This window comes from Astatotilapia calliptera, chromosome 7 (assembly GCF_900246225.1).
Source record: "Astatotilapia calliptera chromosome 7, fAstCal1.2, whole genome shotgun sequence".
NCBI classification, from domain to species: Eukaryota; Metazoa; Chordata; class Actinopteri; order Cichliformes; family Cichlidae; genus Astatotilapia; species Astatotilapia calliptera.
Genome location: NC_039308.1, coordinates 33936357 through 33954791, shown reverse-complemented (window position 1 = coordinate 33954791; position 18435 = coordinate 33936357). Strand labels below are relative to the sequence as shown.

At 40.9% G+C, this 18435-nt stretch overlaps 2 protein-coding genes across 5 annotated transcripts in view; one reads left to right on the top strand and one right to left on the bottom strand.

The window, feature by feature from the left end:
- Nucleotides 1-78: 78 nt before the first annotated feature.
- Nucleotides 79-12954, bottom strand: LOC113026049 (complement component C7-like). 2 transcript variants are annotated; one of them, XM_026174455.1, is made up of 19 exons: nt 12913-12954; nt 8995-9128; nt 8811-8863; nt 8544-8619; nt 6874-7015; nt 6614-6758; nt 6252-6390; nt 5792-5920; nt 5418-5661; nt 5201-5314; nt 4930-5096; nt 3847-4075; nt 3589-3760; nt 3240-3327; nt 2996-3128; nt 1045-1236; nt 743-839; nt 458-639; nt 79-350 (listed from the first exon to the last, which is right to left on the bottom strand). In XM_026174455.1, the coding sequence occupies exons 2-19, from the start codon at nt 9058-9060 to the stop codon at nt 175-177; spliced, it is 2544 nt and encodes an 847-aa protein (XP_026030240.1). In that variant the 5' UTR covers nt 9061-9128; nt 12913-12954; the 3' UTR covers nt 79-174. The 2 variants fall into 2 exon arrangements, with proteins under 2 accessions (XP_026030240.1, XP_026030239.1); XM_026174454.1 differs by lacking the exon at nt 12913-12954 and having other exon boundaries at nt 8995-10521.
- Nucleotides 12955-13024: 70 nt separating this feature from the next.
- ghrb (growth hormone receptor b) overlaps nt 13025-18435 on the top strand; it is a 31254-nt gene continuing 25843 nt past the window's right edge. For 2 of the 3 annotated variants that reach the window (XM_026174460.1, XM_026174457.1), the window contains exon 1: nt 13025-13267. The gene's annotated coding sequence lies outside the window, so the exon portion shown is untranslated. Of the gene's footprint in view, nt 13268-13290; nt 13450-18435 lie in introns of those variants that run through there. The other variant, XM_026174458.1, reaches the window with a different exon arrangement.

The following is an 18435-nucleotide window of genomic DNA, read 5'->3' as shown; positions in this document are numbered from 1 at the left end:
TTTCACATTCTGTCTCTCACAGTTGAAGTGTACCTCTGGTGCAAATTACTGACCTCTGTCATCATTTTAGGTGGGGGAACTTGCACAATCGGTGGCTGACTAAATACTTTTTTGCCCCACTGTATGTACAATGTCAAAATTTTCAGAGAGAAAAAGCCAAAACCAGCATCTTTATTATTGGCAGGGATCAATACTGATCACGTTGACCTGCTCTCCAGCACATCGCCTGGCCCCCGCCTCACATTCAGTCGTGGTCACGTGAGTGCTGCCGTCACCGGAGCTAACGCAGAGTGGAGTAGAGTCTTTGGGGCATTCTGATGCATTCCTGCACACGCATTTCCTCTCTGCTTCTGCAGTTAAAAAGCACAATGGTTTTATACAGCATCCTGTCACATATACATCCTGTTTTTGGCTTTTATTGTGAGAAAAGAAAAGAAAAAGTCTTCTATAAAGACACCTTGACAGATTGTCCCCGGCTGGCAATCCTCGCAGGATGTAAACTTCTTCTCTGGCCACCGGCAGTCGCTGTCACTGGTTAACACGAAGTTCCGGCCCATACACCGCAGAGCTCCGAGCTTACAGACATCTAGCACCATATTATGGTTTGCACGAAGTGTGGCACACAGCTGCAGAGAAGTCCTAAAAGAAGATAATACACAGAAACGGAGAGAATTTGAATTAGGTTTTATAAATAGATGGAGCATTTCCAATGTGCTAAATACAGAAATGGACATCAGCTTACGTGCACTGATTCGGCATTTTACAGACACACTCGTTCTTTCCCAGAGTCTCCCATAGTTTACATGTTAGGCCAGAAGGAGGAGAGGGAGCTGTGGGGGCTGAGGAAAGCATACAAAAAGCAGGATTCAACCATATATTAAAGCAGATATAACGTGACAAAAATTGACTGCACCTTACCAGCCCACCACCAAAATGCAGCCAGAAAAAGTTATTGAGAAGAAAATACTGAACATATAACAGCTAGAGAGACAGAAGTCACCCTTAGAGAGCAAAAAAAGAAGAGCAAGATGAAATGCATTTTACCTGCTGTACAATGAGCAACAGCAGGAGAAGGAGACCACTGCAGACTGGGAGTGCAGATGATCTCCGACACCTCTCTGTCAATCACCGAGCCCTCGGGGCAGGACAGGGACACACTGTCTCCAATCTCATAGGCTTGTTTGGTTGGTGTGGCTACAACTAAATTGTTGAGTGAGGGAATCCCACATGTGGAACCTGGAACAGGAGGACAAAGCTTTTGAGCATCAGGGAGTGAGAATTACAACAAAACTGAACTTCCAATACAGTTACTAACAATGGAAAAACTTAAAACATGGAGATCTTTAAGGTTTTACTCAGTTCTGGGACTTAATTTTACTCCATCTTACAAGGCTGTGTAGGGTTTATGATCATGCTGTGTGCCCTGTTCAGCAGGTTGCTATGTCCAAAATTCAAGTGGTTATAAAGCAGCAAGGGGGAGGTGGTAGAAATGAGGCGAAACCTGCTGGTTCCCACAAACTGTACAAAAAAGATGGGCATCGCCACCAAAGACATCACCCGTTGAAGTTCTGCTATGAAGCATCCAACCATGGTTGAGGAGCATCTCTGACTGTTAGACTGTTCATATGCTAACAAGCACTCTCATGACCTGGATTATCCTCCTTTAGGGGCCCTAGAAATGATGATCATTTACAAAATTAACTTCAACTTTTATTCAGTAAGACCTGAAAATAGCAACTGAGTCCATGCAGTCATTAAAAAAACGTTTCTTTTTGCAACCGGAGGAGTCGCCCTCTGCTGGCATTACAAAACAATGCAGGCTTCAGACTGTTCATTAATGTTGACAGCAATATCCAAAATGTAATTCAATTATCAAAGTCTTATTTGAATGATTACCCTCATTACAGATGAGAGAGTGAGAAAAAGAAAGAGACTTGGGTGAGCTACAGCTTTTCTCAACAGAAACCACCTCAACCTGTCTTATGTTATGTTCTGTAGGTTTTTTACTTTCAGTGGAAGTAACTGCATTAAGTGACTTCATCCTCACTTTGAACGCCCTTACTCCCAATCTGAGGCTTCAGGTGTACATGATCCCTGTGTCAAAAAACACGGCACCCACAGCAGAATAGAAAACAACAAAATGTAAGGAAAGTTTCTTCAATCTCTTCTGAGCAACATTTGATTCAGGACGAGCTGCTCAGATTTCACAGATATGGGTCAGTGTGAAATGGGCTGCTGCAATAGGACAGATCTGCTGACTGTCTTTTAGAAAAGAAAACACATCTGGTTGTATATTTGTTTTGATAACTGACAAAAACACCTAAGAAAACAATTCTCACAGTCAGGATGGACAAGTTGTTGAAGTGAGTGGACCCAGGCCCCTTTGAACCACGCACAACACCAATAATTTCTGACTCTTTTATCATCTAATCAGACAGCAGGAAATTTTTATCCGAAGAAAATATCGTGGTGTCTCAACCAACAGATAAGGCAAAGTTTTGACTTGGAAATCACCTCTGCATTACCTCAGTAAGTAACAAAGCTGGCTGTAGCCATCCAGTTCCCTCTTTTGCTGCACAAACCTAATGCAACCTGCCTAATTGTGACTATTGAAATAAATTTAAGATGACTGCAAAAAGAAGCCTCAAAGCTCCAGAAATCTCTGAACAGGAGCACAAAATGCTCATGTGCAAAGGTGTCAAGTAATGAAGTACAAATACATTGTTGCTGTACTTAAATAGAGTTGTCACTTTACGTTTTTGCCACCTCTGCTCATGTGAAGGAATCCGTTCATACATACTGAAGAATTCTCTCTGGACCAAAGCACTCATAAAACACCACATGGCACACAAAAAAATTACTCCATGACTCCAGACCCCTGAGTCCTGGCTTCTTAGCCAGTGGCTATATTCACACAGCAGTTTCTGGGATAACCTGATAGCAAAAGAAAAAATTATACACACACACAAAAAAATAAATAAATCACAAAACGTACTTTTACAAACCCTCGGTCCTGTAGTCCACTTCTGGTTTTCAGCACATGTTGCTACTGCATTTCCACTGAGGTAATACCAGTCCACGCAGGAGTACTCCACCGTGTTTCCAACCAGGTAAAAATCTCTGGGATTCTAGAAAAAAATGACAGGAAAGCTCAATCATCCTCAGCCTGATGGACTTAAAGAAGATTCTCAGTCCCAAACACCAGAGGTTCAGTAGCCTCAACAGCTGCTTAGCCTCACCTGAACAAATCCATTCCTGAGGTTTGGAGGAGGCCCACAGGTTTTTGGTGGAGTTACAGAAAGACTGAAGCACTGGGGCTCCATCATCCTGAATGCAAACAGTTTGCAGTTAGATGACTCTGATACTCCTAAATGAATGTCACTGGAGTGGATTAGTTTGCAATATCAAAATCACAACTTGTGGATCCAAATCATTAAGGACATTGCAAATAACCTTTAAAACCTTGAGATTGAAATGAATGAAAACTTTTGGTTTTGCTTTTTAAACTGTTTTATTTCATTTATTTATTTCCATTATATTGATTAAGTTACATTTACCAGACTAATACTTAAATAAAATGATTCTTACTGTAAATATTGGATGTCTGGGTCATCACAGGGCTTCTGTTCCACCTGCAGTCCCGTGCAATGTTGACCACCTCTGCTGGGGGCGGGGTTATTGCAGCTTCGGGTTCTTGACCTTTGGCCTCCAGAGCATGAGCCCCAGGAAGACCAGCAGCTCCAGCTGCCGTGGATCACCCCTGAAGAAAATCAGGAGAGCTTCAGTTTCCAGTTCTGTCTTGTTAGGAAAGGAGTTTGGATGGCACAAGGTTTTATGGCTGGTTACCTGGTTGTTCTCCAATCACAGCTCCGTTCTCGCATGCTCGTCCTGAGGTTCCCGGGCGGCAGACACAGCGACATTCGGAGCCCGTCAGCAGTGGCTGACCGTTGTTCTGACACGGCTGGCAGTGACAGGGATGCTCCTCCGCCAGGTACTCCTCTGTGGCCCTTTTCAGGTGGAGCTTCTTCAGTCCTGCACACTGCACTTCCTTAACCAGCTCATACAGAGGGCGCAGCTGAAAAAAACCCAACACATTTAAAACAAATACACATAATCCTTCATCAAGGAAGGTTATTTATTATGAAAAGAAACCAAATTATATCTTCTTAAGTGCAAATGCATAGCTTGCAGAAGCCAAGCCTAAACTCTAAACAACATTTATAAAGGCAACTCTGCAAAAGATCACGTCTCACTTCACTGAATCCAAACTCTAATTTTTCCCTTCCTGTGAGTCTGTTTGAGTTTCTGCCCAAACCAAAGAGTCACTTTATTTTTTTTGCCTATCCTGTTGGTCCACTTGATTGATCTTTATTATTGTTATTATTTATTTATCTATCATATTTTAAGTTATTACAGAATGGACAGATATGGATGGGGGATGGAAAGGAAGAAAGCAAGAAAGGTGGGAAAGAAAAATAGAGGGGAAGAGGGACAGTGAGAGAAGACACTAAAAAAATCCTCTCGATCACCTGATGGAAGAAAACAGAAAAAGAAAACGAGCAAAAAAGAGAACAACACAATAGGGAGACCACAGCAACAACCTAGATAAGTAGAGTAACAGAGTTTCTGAGCAGCATGCAAGACCGACAGCACATGGTATGCTTTGAGGCAGCAGCCAAGGAAGATATAGTGTGTGTCTATGAGCGCCTGCGTGCACACCTGTGTTTTCAAAAGGTTTCTCCATGTAACTATCTGCTAGAAGCTGTGGAGAACCATAGCCCTGCCCCCGAGGGCATGAAGCAGGCACGAGTATGGTGAGGGCAGATAGGCCCCCACACCTGGAGGGGCCTGAGAAACAGTCACTTAACCAGGATGAAGCAGACAATAGAAAGAAAGCAAATAGATGTTTCACTCTTTTCACTGTTATACCTTCTGGTTTATGACTTCAGGGAAGTCTTTGACAGATGAAGCCCAGTTATCGTAAACTTCTCCATTAGCTTCTGGGTTTTCCAGATCCAGAACACTCAGAGCACCAATGAGTCCTATATCTCCTCCGAACACATTGACCTTAATGGGCATCTTGTTAACACTGCTTCCTGTAGAAAGTAAGCGGAGGTTAAATCATTTATTTGGTTTCTTTGACCCTCTATGGGCCACTGTGTATGGTTCAAAAGTCTTGATATAAAAACCTTTCACCCACCGTGGCTGCTTGATACAGATTTTGTCAGTTTTTCACAGACTGTTTTGACTTTTTTCCTGAAGAAACGGCGCTTAACTTTCCTCCAACACCTCTGGTAATCTATATCTGTCGTACCTTTACAGAAAACAAGCCAGGATCAAACAGATTATCTCTAACGTGTGTGCATTATTTTAAATTGACTAAAATGCCTGGTGTCATTAATACCAAATATTCTTACTGGTAGATGCGAGTGCCTGACGGTCTAACTCCAACAAGGCTTGGTATTCGCCTCCAAGTGAGCCCTCGGAAAGGTAGTGTGTGCCATACTTCTGGAGCACCTGATGGTAGGCCGAGTAGTCATATGTGAGGGGCAGCAAGGACAAGGCCTTCCAGAAGCCTTCGGCCAGAGTCAGATACTGGGGGGCAGAGTTTTGAAACTGGGCCAGCTCCACTTTATTCTTCAGGATTATAAGTCGGTAGGCCTGGACAACAGATGTGGAAGGAAAAACTTGAGCAAGATGCTGACAGAGCCGACTGATCTGAGCCTAGGTACAGTTTGTTAATCTCATTGGAATTAAAAAAAAGACATAAACTGTATTTGTGTATACACACCTTGTTGTTAGTAACCTCCTTGTGAAACGTGCGCCGGTCGTGCACCAGAAAGGCGTTGCTCTGGATGTGCTGCATGTAGGACCAAGAGCTCTCGTAGGATTCGTCGCTCTCGTCATTGTCTACTGTCACCTGCAGCACAAACATCAGAGTTCAGCATTTTCTAAAATCGGACGGCAGCTTGTCACATCAGCTCCGTGTTGTTCAGGCTGTCAGTCAGCTCACAACTCAACAACTGCAGGCAATTTTCTGCAAACATTTATTATCCAACAGTTGGACAAATCAAACAGAGTTTTCCTCAAAAGACCATCATCCAAAGCAAATTTATCACTTTGAGTGAACTTTTACCTGCAACTACTTGATGTCAAATTGAGCATTCTTTTATTATCTTACTGGGTTATTCATAGGAGTCAGCTCACCAACTTTATTTTGCATGAAAACTACAGGTTCCTGTTTGACTCACCTCAAAGTTATATCTGAGGATGTTGTGTGGCAGTCTGTACAAGACTTTATGGTCACCGCTGAACACCTTCCTACACTGCCCTCCAAAGCTTCGAGTGTTGATCACACCTGCTCTCAGTTTCCCTGTTAGCACATTGTACCTGCACAACACACACACACACACACACATACACATCAGTTTTACACCAAACTGCAGCCTCAAAGGCTAGCATGGAGACAAATTGTTGAGTCCAAAACTTAGAGGAGAACCCACTGAGGTTATGCAGTCTATATTCTAGACACATAAGTTAAATATTCTCCTTCCCAAAAATCATATTCTGATCTGCAGTCACATTCCTGGTGTTGGGAGCTGTAGCTACTTACCCTCGACCTGTGAAGTCAGAGTTTGGAGGTGTTTTGTCGAGGTCACACGTGGCCAGGCTGTTGTCTTCGCCGCAGTTTCGCTCGTCCAGCCCGTCCTCACAGTCCTGGTCTCCATTACACACTAGAGACTGGCTGATACACTGACCTGCATGATGGTTTCAGTAAAGAGGTTTATCCACAGATTGCAAAAAAAACCCCCAAAAAATGCTGTAGAAGGAATTTTAATTATTTGCGATATTTTTGTTTACACTGCAATTTACCAGAGTTGCAGCGAAACCTGTCTCCACAGCCTGCTTCCAGTGGACATCTTTTCTGTGGGACACATGTTTGTGTTTGAGTGGCCTCTCCTGAGCACGGCACACCGCCAAACTGGGCAAACACTTCCACGTGTCGAGTTCGTACCTGTAAAAAAAGTGATTAAAAACATGAATAGTCTTTTTGCACGCTAATACTGCTAGTGCACCCTATGTAAGCTCGCTTATTGGCATGGTCACATGCACTATTGAAGCTCAATTGCCTACAATTGTTGTTTATCAATACACTGCTTTGAAACCCACTTCCACCCCAGTTCTTCCTTTTAGCTAGTATCTGACTTCATAAATATCCAATCCTTGGTCACTCACTCCTGCTCTGTTTGGTGATGACCTTGCTTCTGCTAAGATAGAAACATTACTTCTCCTTTGACTGCAGTGGCTCTGACTAAACTGTAGGCATGCAAGTGTAATGAATAGATGGAGCGCTCTCACTGTGTTTCCTCTCACAGTCCTGAGGCCTTTCGTTTCTGTTGGCCTGAGGATTACACAAAGTGCAAATCAGAGTCTTCGTAATGGACTTGGGGGATCAGGCATCACTGAATGTGTGACTGCTGTGTAAACAATTTGTGTGTGCACTATATTCATTATGTCACAGCAAAGGGACAAACTGTGCAGAAATAATGCACATCTCGGGACAAAACACTGATCTTTAAAACATTATACTATAAGGATTGGCTTTAAAGTGAAGATCAGAAAGTGAAGATCAGAAGAGACAGAACAAAAAAAACCAAACTTGTGGGGTGATCTTTGCCTATGCCTCAAACATTTTTTGCATTATGTAACAGTTTGTTTAAACTAGGGGTCAGGCAGGCAAGCCAAAACTAAAGTTTGTTTTTAAGTTCCTAAAGATATTATTCAAAAAGTAGGGCCAAATTACCCATACAGCAAGATGCATGTGTAAAAATTAGATTTCGCTTCTAGTTCTCAAAGTAAAGCTAAAGTGGAAGTGCCATAAAGCTGCATCTTTCTAAAGGCCTGCAGGGGGCGACTCTGGCATCTTTTGTTGTCTAGAAATCTACGTGAAGAAAAAGGCCTAGGCTGTAAAAAGTTTCTGTATGATCTCAATAACTAGTTTTAGGCTCTATTTAATACAACATGACACTAATATTTTAAATTATCACTCCATTTAAAGCTCCTCTTCAGTAATAAGTGCTGTATAATTGCTACTCTTCAGAGTACGGAAGAGCAACTGCTGTTCGACATTTACACACGTCTTATTTCTGACTCCATTTTTGTTTATAACTGTTTCTGGCATGTGTGATTGTCAGCTTCCCCAGTCAAGTCTGGGGCTGTAGCTTTTCTCCCTCCATGCAGTGCCAATTTCAAAATTGCAGTTTGGCGTTCAGTTTGAGGTTTCACAACAGGACTTCTCAAATCAGTAGTTGATTTGAGATCCCATCTTTTATATACAGTCTATGGGTTTAGAGCTGTTTTAGGACTGGAGAGTTGATTCCGAGGCACTCCTTGTGCTTAAGTGTCCTTGAGCAGGAGTAGAAACACAATTACTCGTTAGAATTTACAGTGCCTCAGGCTAAAAGGCACTCTATTTACGTGCAAAGCTTTTAGCTACATGTCTCTGCTGCATGTAAGTGAATGCTGAAGCAGTTCCAATGTACCTTTGTACTTGTGCAGCCATCACACTCAGACCAGTCTCCATAAGGCCCCCATCTGCAGTTTACAGGCTGCTGACAACTGGGGATGAGGATGGGACAGTGTATTCATTGCAAAACAGTTATGTTATATTATATTATTTAAAATGAACAGATAGTTGAAAAACCTTTGATAATGAAAAAAAAATCTAAACTATGATTTTTGACAAACAGTGTACCAGAGATAAGTTTAACAGCCAACAGTGTCAAAGATTTCTGCATGTGTGCACCTACCAAACAGGAGAGATGAAGGCAAGTGACAACGCCAAAGCAGCAGCCAAATTCAGCTGTGAAAAAAATGCAGGGAAAGAGTTCATTTAATGTAAAAACTCCTCATTTAATAGTAGTTATGCTCGATTAGCCAAAAAAATACCTCCCAATTATTTTTAGATATAATCTAAATTTGATAAGTGCTTACCTTCATGATGTGCTCCTCAGAGTTCAGCCGTCTCCTCTGGACTAGCACAATAGCACTCAGGCTCATATAACCAGCTGGAGAGGGTTGGAGGAGGGTTGGTGGTTTTTACTCATTAGAGTTCAGGAATTCCCACACTGAAGAAACACCCACAATTCATAAGCCGTGAACAGAGACTTGGCGTTCTTTTCCACTGCTTCCATTTCTCCACCAAACTTTGTGTCACTGTGTGTCTATTTCCAGTAAAAATATGTGATAATCCTGTTTGCCTTGGGAACAACAAGAACGGTGTGCTGTTTTTTTGTCCTTTTTTCATTGTAGGAGAAAAGCAGCAGCTACGTCACAGCTGTTTATCCTGGATAAGGCTTCCATAAGCTGAGTCAGCGTGATTTAGCCAAAGGTCACATAGACTCATATTTGAAAACATTCGATTTTTTTGTTGCACAATTCATGTAGAAAAGTCCCAGGTATTAAATACTGGCATAAGTCCAGATGCCTTCATTTCAAGTACTTAAAACTCCCGTCAGAGGTAGAACTTATACAGGCAGACTGGATTATAGCCCAGCAGTGGTCTGTCATTATGCAACAAATAGCTGCAAGAAATAGTTCAAGTCTTAGGAATTAACCAGGATTTTTACATTAATTGGTGCTAAAATGACGAAGTTGCCCTTCGGTGGTCTAAACATAATGTGTAAGGCATGATTGAGAAAGCAGAAAATCTTTCACCTGGTGTGTAAAATCAGTAGATCAAGAAGATATTACGTGTGAAACTAAAAAAATAGAAAAGAAAGATCACACCCAAAAAATGTAAAAGTTTGCTAATGATGTTTAAAAGCACGGTAGCCTCTATTTTTGTCAGCCTGATGGAGCATAATAATAGAAGCTGTAGTTCTATTGTGTTTCTGCCTGTGTGCACACTTGGTCCTCTAGAGGGCACTGGTTACCACTGTGACAGTATCACAAGCCTGTGCTGTAGTGGTGCTTGATGGATGCTCAGGACACAGGACTATAAATTCTTGCTCATGTCTTTTTTTTCCTTTTTTTTTTTGTGAAGTGTTGTCGTTTGGGTGATTAGTATTTTGAATAATAATATAACTCTAGCATCAAATGTGCTAGAGCATTTGCTCTTACTATTTTTTACATACTATACTGCTGAGTGACTGTCTGCTCCTCGTCAAATACATTTCATTGCAATGTTGACCCTGTGCTAACTTGCATATGACAAATTAAAACTGAAACGGAAATGTCTTAGAAAGATTAACATGTTTTCTTTCCCTAAACCTTGCCAAAGTAACATGAATATATGGATTTTACACACATGATACATAAGTGAACACTCACACTTGTACAAACAGGATATTCACTATAGGCCACACAACACAGCACAGACTCATTTTGCACAGCAGACACACTCCACTTGAAGAACTACACATAGGAACCAGTTTCCCATGAGGCCTTTCAGGGGGTGACTTCCAGGTGAAATCCAGGTAACAGTTTAGTAAAATAAGAAGGCATGTATGCAACAATAAACAAAACAAAAAACTAGTATGGAGATAATTGTTAAATATTTTGGGGACGTCTTTATTGAACCTCTGTAAGTTATGCCAAATACATCTTCTTCTTCTTTCGGCAGTTCCATTTAGCGGTCACCACAGCAAATCCTCTTCCTTCACCTCACTCTCTTCTTGCATCTTCCTTTGCCACACCAACCCTCTGCACGTCCTCCTTCGCCACATCCATGAACCTCCTCTGCGGCCTTTCCCTTTTCCTCCTGAATATATCCACCACCCTTCCCCTGCACATGTCTAAACCATCTCTATTGGAATAAATTCAGGATTCTTACTTTAAAATACATCAACATATGAAAAAAAGTCAACCTATTTAATACATCTTGGTAAAGATTCAACCACATCTGCTCTTCATCCGACCAAAAACAAAGCAGCTCCAAATCATGATGATACTGATGATAATAATTTTTATGAGATTCTTTGAGTTACTGTGACTGAACTGTAAGAGCAGTCTAAGTATATACCTGGTGAGAATTTCAACATATTAAATTAACAGGGTGTTCTGTGATTTTGTATCCTCTTCCCCTGAGAGTCTAATATCACTAACAGCAGGCTTCTTTTATAACCAGAACTTTTCACCTATATTGACTGAGTTTGCGTCCTATCTCAAATATCAAAACTGCAGAATATGTGTGTGTCTCTGTGTGTGCTATGAGATCCTATATGTTACCCTCAAACCACCCAGCATGTGGAGAGTGCTGGGTGGTTTGAGGGGTGGTCTGAGGACAGGGTCAAAAACAAGCTGTAGCTGACATATGATTGGGTAAGGACTCACATGTACTGCTGAATGGAAAAGCACTGAAATGTGACTCCACAGGCTGGGAGGCATTCGCTCTGTTAGTCTACGTGTAGAGTCCAAGCTGAAGCTGAGCTTTTTTCAGCCATTTGTTAAGTTTCTCTCTCTCACAGTTTCTCTCAGCACCCACGGCAGCTACCAATTAGCTGTAAGAGCTTTATTAAAAAGGTTGACTAATGCACGTAATTATGTAAATATATTAAATTGTTTAGATGATACTGTGTTATCCATTTTTTTCCCAGAGCATTTTCAACATTGACAGAAAAATATTGACATTTTTTATAAAACAAATAAAGACAAATGCACATGACACACTTATGATTATTGCAAAGGACAAAAGGTGAGAGTGAAAAAATACAAGACTAAGAAAATACTAAAAGGTTTAGTTTTTTTGTAAATTTTGTAAATCAACAAGAAAAAATTGTTAAAATTGGAAGAAATAAGGCAAATGTTTTGGAAAAAAATTGGTATATTACTTACTCAAAAAAATAGAAATATATAGGGAAAAAATAAAGATCTAGCAAATTCACATGAAAAAATATGAATTTGGTCATATTCAGGAGACAAAAAGTGTCATATTTAGGAGAAATTGAGAAACACAAAAACAGCAAATTGAGAAAAAACGTGGCAATTTTTTGCATTTTGCAAGAAAAAATTGTCAATATTGTCAAATATTGACTAAATTGAATTAATGAGAACAAATGCAGATTTATTGTTAAATATGTGACAAAGTTATTAGAAAAACCTGAAAATTTCATGAGAAAAAAACTTTACAAGACAAAAGCTGCCAACAAGGCAAATTTGGGAAAAATAAATAGCAAATGTCCACTTCTCCTAAATTTCCCAGCATGTTCTTCTCTTGCCCTAACATATAGGATCTCAGTATTTGTGACACCAACTCAGTACATTTAGGCATGTAAAAATGGTCAAGAGGGGCAGGCTGTTGTGTGTATTTCAGAAACTACTGATCTAGTTTTCCCACACAACCATCTCTCGAATTTACAGAAAGGACACTGAGTAAGTGGCAGTTCTCTGGGTCACAAGTCCTTTTCTCTGGTAAAAAAAAAAAAAAAAGGTACTTGTTGATGACAGAGTTCACAGGAAAATGGCCACACTGCTTCAACCGCAAGACATCAGAAACTCAAATAACCCATCATTACAACCAAAGTGTGCAGACAAGCATCACATCTTATGCAAAACTTTGAGGCAGATGGGCTACAGGAGCAGAAGACCACACCAGGTGCCACTCTTGTCTGCTGTGAACAGGAAACTGAAGCTACAATCCACACAGGCTCACCAAAATAGATTTCTGCTGTGACATTTGGATGGAAGGCTCAGAATTTGGCATAAACAACATGGATCCCTGGATCATTTACCAGCACAGCCTACCTGATCGTTGCTAACCTTGCCCATCCCTTTATGAGCACAAAGGAGAACACACCATGTCTCAAACTGGTTTCATGGACATGAAAATGACTTCACTGTGCGTAAATGGCCTCCACAGTCACCACATCTAAATCCCACAGATCCATGAAAACAGACAGGAGCAAGGTGTACCTAATAAAGTGTCCGGTAAGCGCCTTCTCACTGTTTTCCTGCTGTTCTCAGACTCCACCGGTAGATGGCGCCACTCTTTGCTTCTCCACAGCGTAAACACATCACAGCTGCTGCCGACTGACACACAGCGAGGCGTTCTTCGACAGCGCTGCCAGCTCATCCCGCATTCTGTGAACAAATACAAAAATAAAAGTAACATAAAAACCATCACGGCTCGCAGCAGAGATAATCCGGAGGTCATTTTTTCCTGAGCGAAGTAGGAGTTTTAGTTTTTTTTTTCCTTCTTGCGTGCGTTCGCCTTTGCCACAGCTTTACCCAGGACAGCAGTGAGACCTCCAGGACCGAGCACACTGCGGTGAGTTACAGATGTGTGTTGTAACCCACGCGGATCTAAAAGCCACCAGTGGATCTGGGAATCCCACACGCAGTAGATTAAGCCTTGCTTGTGTTGTGTGTGATACTGTCAGAGCTTCTCGTTCACGTTTTCATGAGGTTAGCCTGAAGAGGGGAAAGGACACAACTCCGACTGTGTAAACAGTAAGGGTGCTGCCACCTGCTCATTACATTTGTTTAGAACTACTTTAATACTAATTTAATTTTTACTTTGGTTATTTATTATTATTACTTTGAGAAAATACTAATTAATCAATTAAGCTATGTAATGTTTCCAAGCAAAAATTCTCTAGTCATGTGGATTTCTTTTCATGTGTCTTTTCCTGAGGATATTCTCCTTTCCTTCGTCTTAAATGAGTAAACTGAGCAATTTTGGGGTTTTAGATCTTTACGAAACCTAAAAGAAGTTTACTTTTTGGATTGTCACACAAAACAGAACTTGGGGGGGGGGGATTACATAAGAAGCACATATTAATCAATTCGTTGATTATTGGAAAAACAATTAAAAAATAATCAAATATTTGGCAATGACACTAAAAGTGAAATACTCCAAATGCCTCATGGATTTTAGGAACGTTACAAAGGGAAATAATTAACTCCTACACTATGATGAATTGCAGCGCTGCATTCCATGTTTAATATCTTCAGCTAACATGTAGTGAAAATATATTTTGATAATATGAAAGTTAGAAATGAGGGGTGACTCAAAACTTTGGCACAGCACTATGTGATTATATGACTCTGAATGCAAAGTGGCATTAGATGTATCTTGTTTGAATCAGCAATTTTTGAAAATGCATCTAGAACCTGTCTAGGCTCCTCTCGTGGCAACCTTAGGGGACTAGACATAATAGTTTAGAGACGTTCAAAAGTGTGCATTTAAGCTCCTATAATTAACGCTGCATGTCAGGACAAAATCCGTTAAAACCTGTGGCGAGGTGCTGATCAGGGAGAGGGTATGAAACCGTTTCTAAAGCTCTGAGGGTTCCTGTGAACACGTTGGCTTCAATAACTCAAAAACGAAAGATATTTAGGGCCACCAGTAGTAACTAGGGCCTCAAAATAGCCTGGGATGCCTCTACCACTCTAACAGAGCTTTAGCGGTCATCTGGAGTACTTGCTGTGCTAGAGGACTCTTGGATTTCCAGGAAGAAGATTCTCTAACTGAATGAGTCAAAAACTGAATCATCTGGGGAGAATGCTAAGAACTAAGGTTGACAATGTCTCTGTATTTTATCAGGAAAATAGGAAGTAGGTGCAGAGATTTATTGAAACATGCAAATGCAATTATTCTTGTAATTTCTTTATGTAGTTTTCAGGACTACTTCTCTGGGTCTCTCAAGGGACGTTCAAAGCTCTTTGCTCTGTTCCATTGTCTGCTATCTTTTCTATCCAGGTCTGCTTTTACTGCACTGGCAGTGTGTTTGAGACTGTCATGCTGAAAAATTAAGCATATCAGATGCCTTCCAGATGGAATCAGAATGGTAGATCAAAATCTTACTGTACTTCCTTCATTCATAATTTCCTAATCAACTTTAACAATATCCCCAACACCGCAAATTTAGCCCCAATCCATGGGGCCTCTGAACTCCATGACAACAATTTGAACTATCAATTTTAAATATGGATTCATAAGACCTGTTGTCACTGTTTTTATTCCAGTTCTTGTATATTATGGCATACTTCAGTATTTTCTCCCTGTTTCCCTTGGAATGGCTTCTTGATAACCAACCTTACACTGAGACAATTTCTGAGAAGCTTCAGTGAACAGTAGATGGATTTGCTGAGGACACAGATGTATCTTTCAGGTCCTGTGTCAGGTCTTGCTGGAATTTTTTCTATTTCTTTACGGCTTGACTTTTAGATACTGTTTAAACAAACAAACAAATAAAACAAAATTCCTCTGAAAATGATCAGATACAAGGACTGCACTGAATGTGAGTGACATCCTGGAGAACTATTCCTCAGACCAGTTTGAAGAATTAGAAGAAAGTCTGGTTTTTAATGAATGGAGGGTGGTGCTGGAGATGATGTGCTGAGAAGAATGTCTTTCCAAAACATCTCGAAGCTGAAGGGAAAAACAGACTTCCATCAAATATTGAACTAAGAGGCTTTTCTTAATGAGAAAATTCTCTTCTTATTTGCAGGAATAAAATCTCATTTGAACGTGGCTGGATGTTTTGTGAAGTAACTGAGTGCAAAGCTTTAAAGTCTTAAACCTAAGGTGGAATTTCCCTGCCTGTCACGGTGTTAAGTTTCCTGTTTTCATCAAATCTGACAGCCCTGTCCTAGTTAAAAAAAAAAAACAAAAAAAAAAAACCCTATGCAGTCTCACCCAAAAGATATTTTACTGTTTTGTTTTCATTTTTTTTAAGGTCCTGAAATGTTTAAACTGAGAAAATGCATAATTTCAAGACAAGTATGAGTAGTTTTAAAAGGGCTGGAAAATGGAGTTAAAGCTGTGCTTACAAATTGTGAAACAGTTTTAGTTCCTCAGTATAAAATGACCAAGGGTTTAATATCTCATCATCCACATTGCATGATGCCATTAAAAGATCTGGAGAAATCTCTGTGTGCAAGCGCCAAGACTGAAAATCAGTATTGGATACTGTGATCTATAGTCCCACAGACAGCACTGCATTAAAAATAGGCATGATTCTGAAACCACTGTCTGTGAGCACAGGTCACTGTGTCATCCACAAATGCAGGTTAATGCATTTGTTCATGCAAAGAGGTAAACATGATCCAGAAACACTGCCATCTTCTCTCGTCCAAAGCTCATTTAAACTGGACTGAGGTAAAGTAGAAAACTGTTCTGTGGTCAGACAAACTGAAATCTCAAATTCTTTTTGGAAAACATCCTCTGGGATCATCTGGCTTTTTATCAGCACTCACTTTAAAAGCCTGCATCTCTGATGGTTTGGGGCTGCATTATTATCAGTAGGCACCACCATCAATGCTTTAGAGCAACAATGCTCTCATTCAGATGATGTCTTTTTCAAGGAAGGATTTGCATATTTCAGCAAGACGATGCTAAACCGGAAGCTGCAGCTATTGCCTGCGATCCAGATCTACCCTAAACTATTTGTACGACAAAGATTCAGGACTGGTGAGCAGCTAGAGTCCTATATGAGACATATGGGACAACCTTCCTCTCAGCTATCGCAGATGTTTATAGACTTGTTAAAAGAAAGAGTGGATGCTGCAGAGTAGTAAACACAGCCCTGTCCAGACTAGGGCTGGGCGATATGACCCAAAAGTCATATCTCGATATTTTTTAGCTGGATGGCGATATAAGATATATATCTCGATATTTTTTTAAGCCACAAAGTAAGAACAAAAAGAGAGTTCTTAGTCAAAGCTGTGTCCCAGATGTCACACAAGCACTTTTATTAACATACAGCACAGATGTACATGAAAAATTACTCAAAAATAAATTATGAGCATTCATTAAATAATAATGCTCCATAAATAAAATAAAACAATGTTGTTTTTGTGCATAACAAAGAGCTCACAATTGTGCAGTCAAAATGTAAACTAAAAGACGCTGAGCATAGTAACAAAGAGACAGATGTCACAGCAGCTCTATTTCCAAGTTTTACTGCGTGACTGACAGCCTGGAGTTTGAAATCCACTTCATAACCACGTACGTCTCTTACAGGTGCTATTTATGGTCCTTATACACACACAATACGGTAATATTACGTTGAAGCACAGTACGTATCACTCCGCGAGGCTCCTCTGTAGCCGTAATGCGCCGACAATCTATCAAGCGGTGCAGCTCCGTAGCTGACCAAAATCGTACTCAAACATTTTTGACAGATTGCTGAGCGCCGCGTACCACATAAAATCAGTTCGCGGCCATCAAGCACAACCAGAATTCATACATAAGGCGCGCTGTCAACTTTTGAGAGAATGAAAGGATTTTAGGCTATGCAGCCCGTAGGGACTAGCGCGGTTAGCTCGTTAGCATGGTTAGCTCGTTAACACGTTGACGCCGTCCAGCCCCACGCATGGGGCGATGCGCAGTAACTCGTTAACGGAGATTTGCCGTGTCCATCTTGTCGCTGCCTGCACGTGAAGCGATGGGGGAGGAGGGGGAGTTGTCTTCAGTGAAGGCGAGGCGGAGTAATGTTGCGTAGAGACAAAAGTAGACGAAAGAGAGGCAAACTTGCGGCTCCACAACTATAAGTATAACGTAACATAGACTATATCGATATAAAGGATATTGTCACATCTTATATCTCGTATAAAAATATATCGATATGTTTTAAAAACTCGATATATCGCCCAGCTCTAGTCCAGACTTTGTTTTTAAACATGCTGCTGCATTCAAATTAAGCCAATATTTTTTTCATAAAATTGTACATTTTCTCAGTTTAAACATTTCATATGTTTTTCATTGTTCTATTATAAATAAAACATGGGGTTGTGAAATTTGCAAATCGCTGGAATTTTTATTTGTATTTTACAAAGTTTCCCTGGGTGGAAAAGGAAAAGTGATAGTATTTATACTGTAACCTTTGTTTTGTTTCAAGTAGGGGTGGGCGGTATAAACGGTATACGGTAGAAACAATATGAATTTGGCCAACGGTAGTGTTACGGCCCTAGCGGGGCCTCTCTCTCTCCTGAGGGTGCCTGTGTGGGCGTGTCCCACTACCTCCTGCCTGAGGTGCCACCTTTCCCTCCTGTACAGCTGACTCCCATCAGCAATTAAGGGTATTTAAGCCCAGAGCAGGGTGAGCTCTGGGCCAGAGTGCCATTATGTGTGGGCCCAGCTAGTGAGCTGAGTGTCTTGTGGTGTTCCCAGCTAGTGAGCTGTGTCTTGTGGTGTTCCCAGCTAGTGAGCTGTGTATTGTGGTGTTCCCAGCTAGTGAGCTGTGTATTGTGGTTCCCAGCTAGTGAGCTGTGTATTGTGGTTCCCAGCTAGTGAGCTGTGTATTGTGGTTCCCAGCTAGTGAGCTGTGTATTGTGGTTCCCAGCTAGTGAGCTGTGTATTGTGGTTTCCAGCTAGTGAGCTGCGCTTTCCTTTTGACTTTTTGCCTTACTGACCGACGCCTGAGTTTTGTTTGTTTCTTTTATGGTGATAACGGCTTGTCCGTGTCCTTTAGTTGAATTACTTCAATAAAA

Coding starts and splice junctions, on each gene's coding strand:
- LOC113026049 (XM_026174455.1), bottom strand. CDS start 9,060: ATGAGCCTGAGTGCTATTGTGCTAGTCCAGAGGAGACGGCTGAACTCT. Junction 6,391..6,613: donor TCTGACTTCACAGGTCGAGG/GTAAGTAGCTAC, acceptor TGTGTTGTGCAG/GTACAATGTGCTAACAGGGA. Junction 3,129..3,239: donor TCAGGAATGGATTTGTTCAG/GTGAGGCTAAGC, acceptor ATTTTTTTCTAG/AATCCCAGAGATTTTTACCT.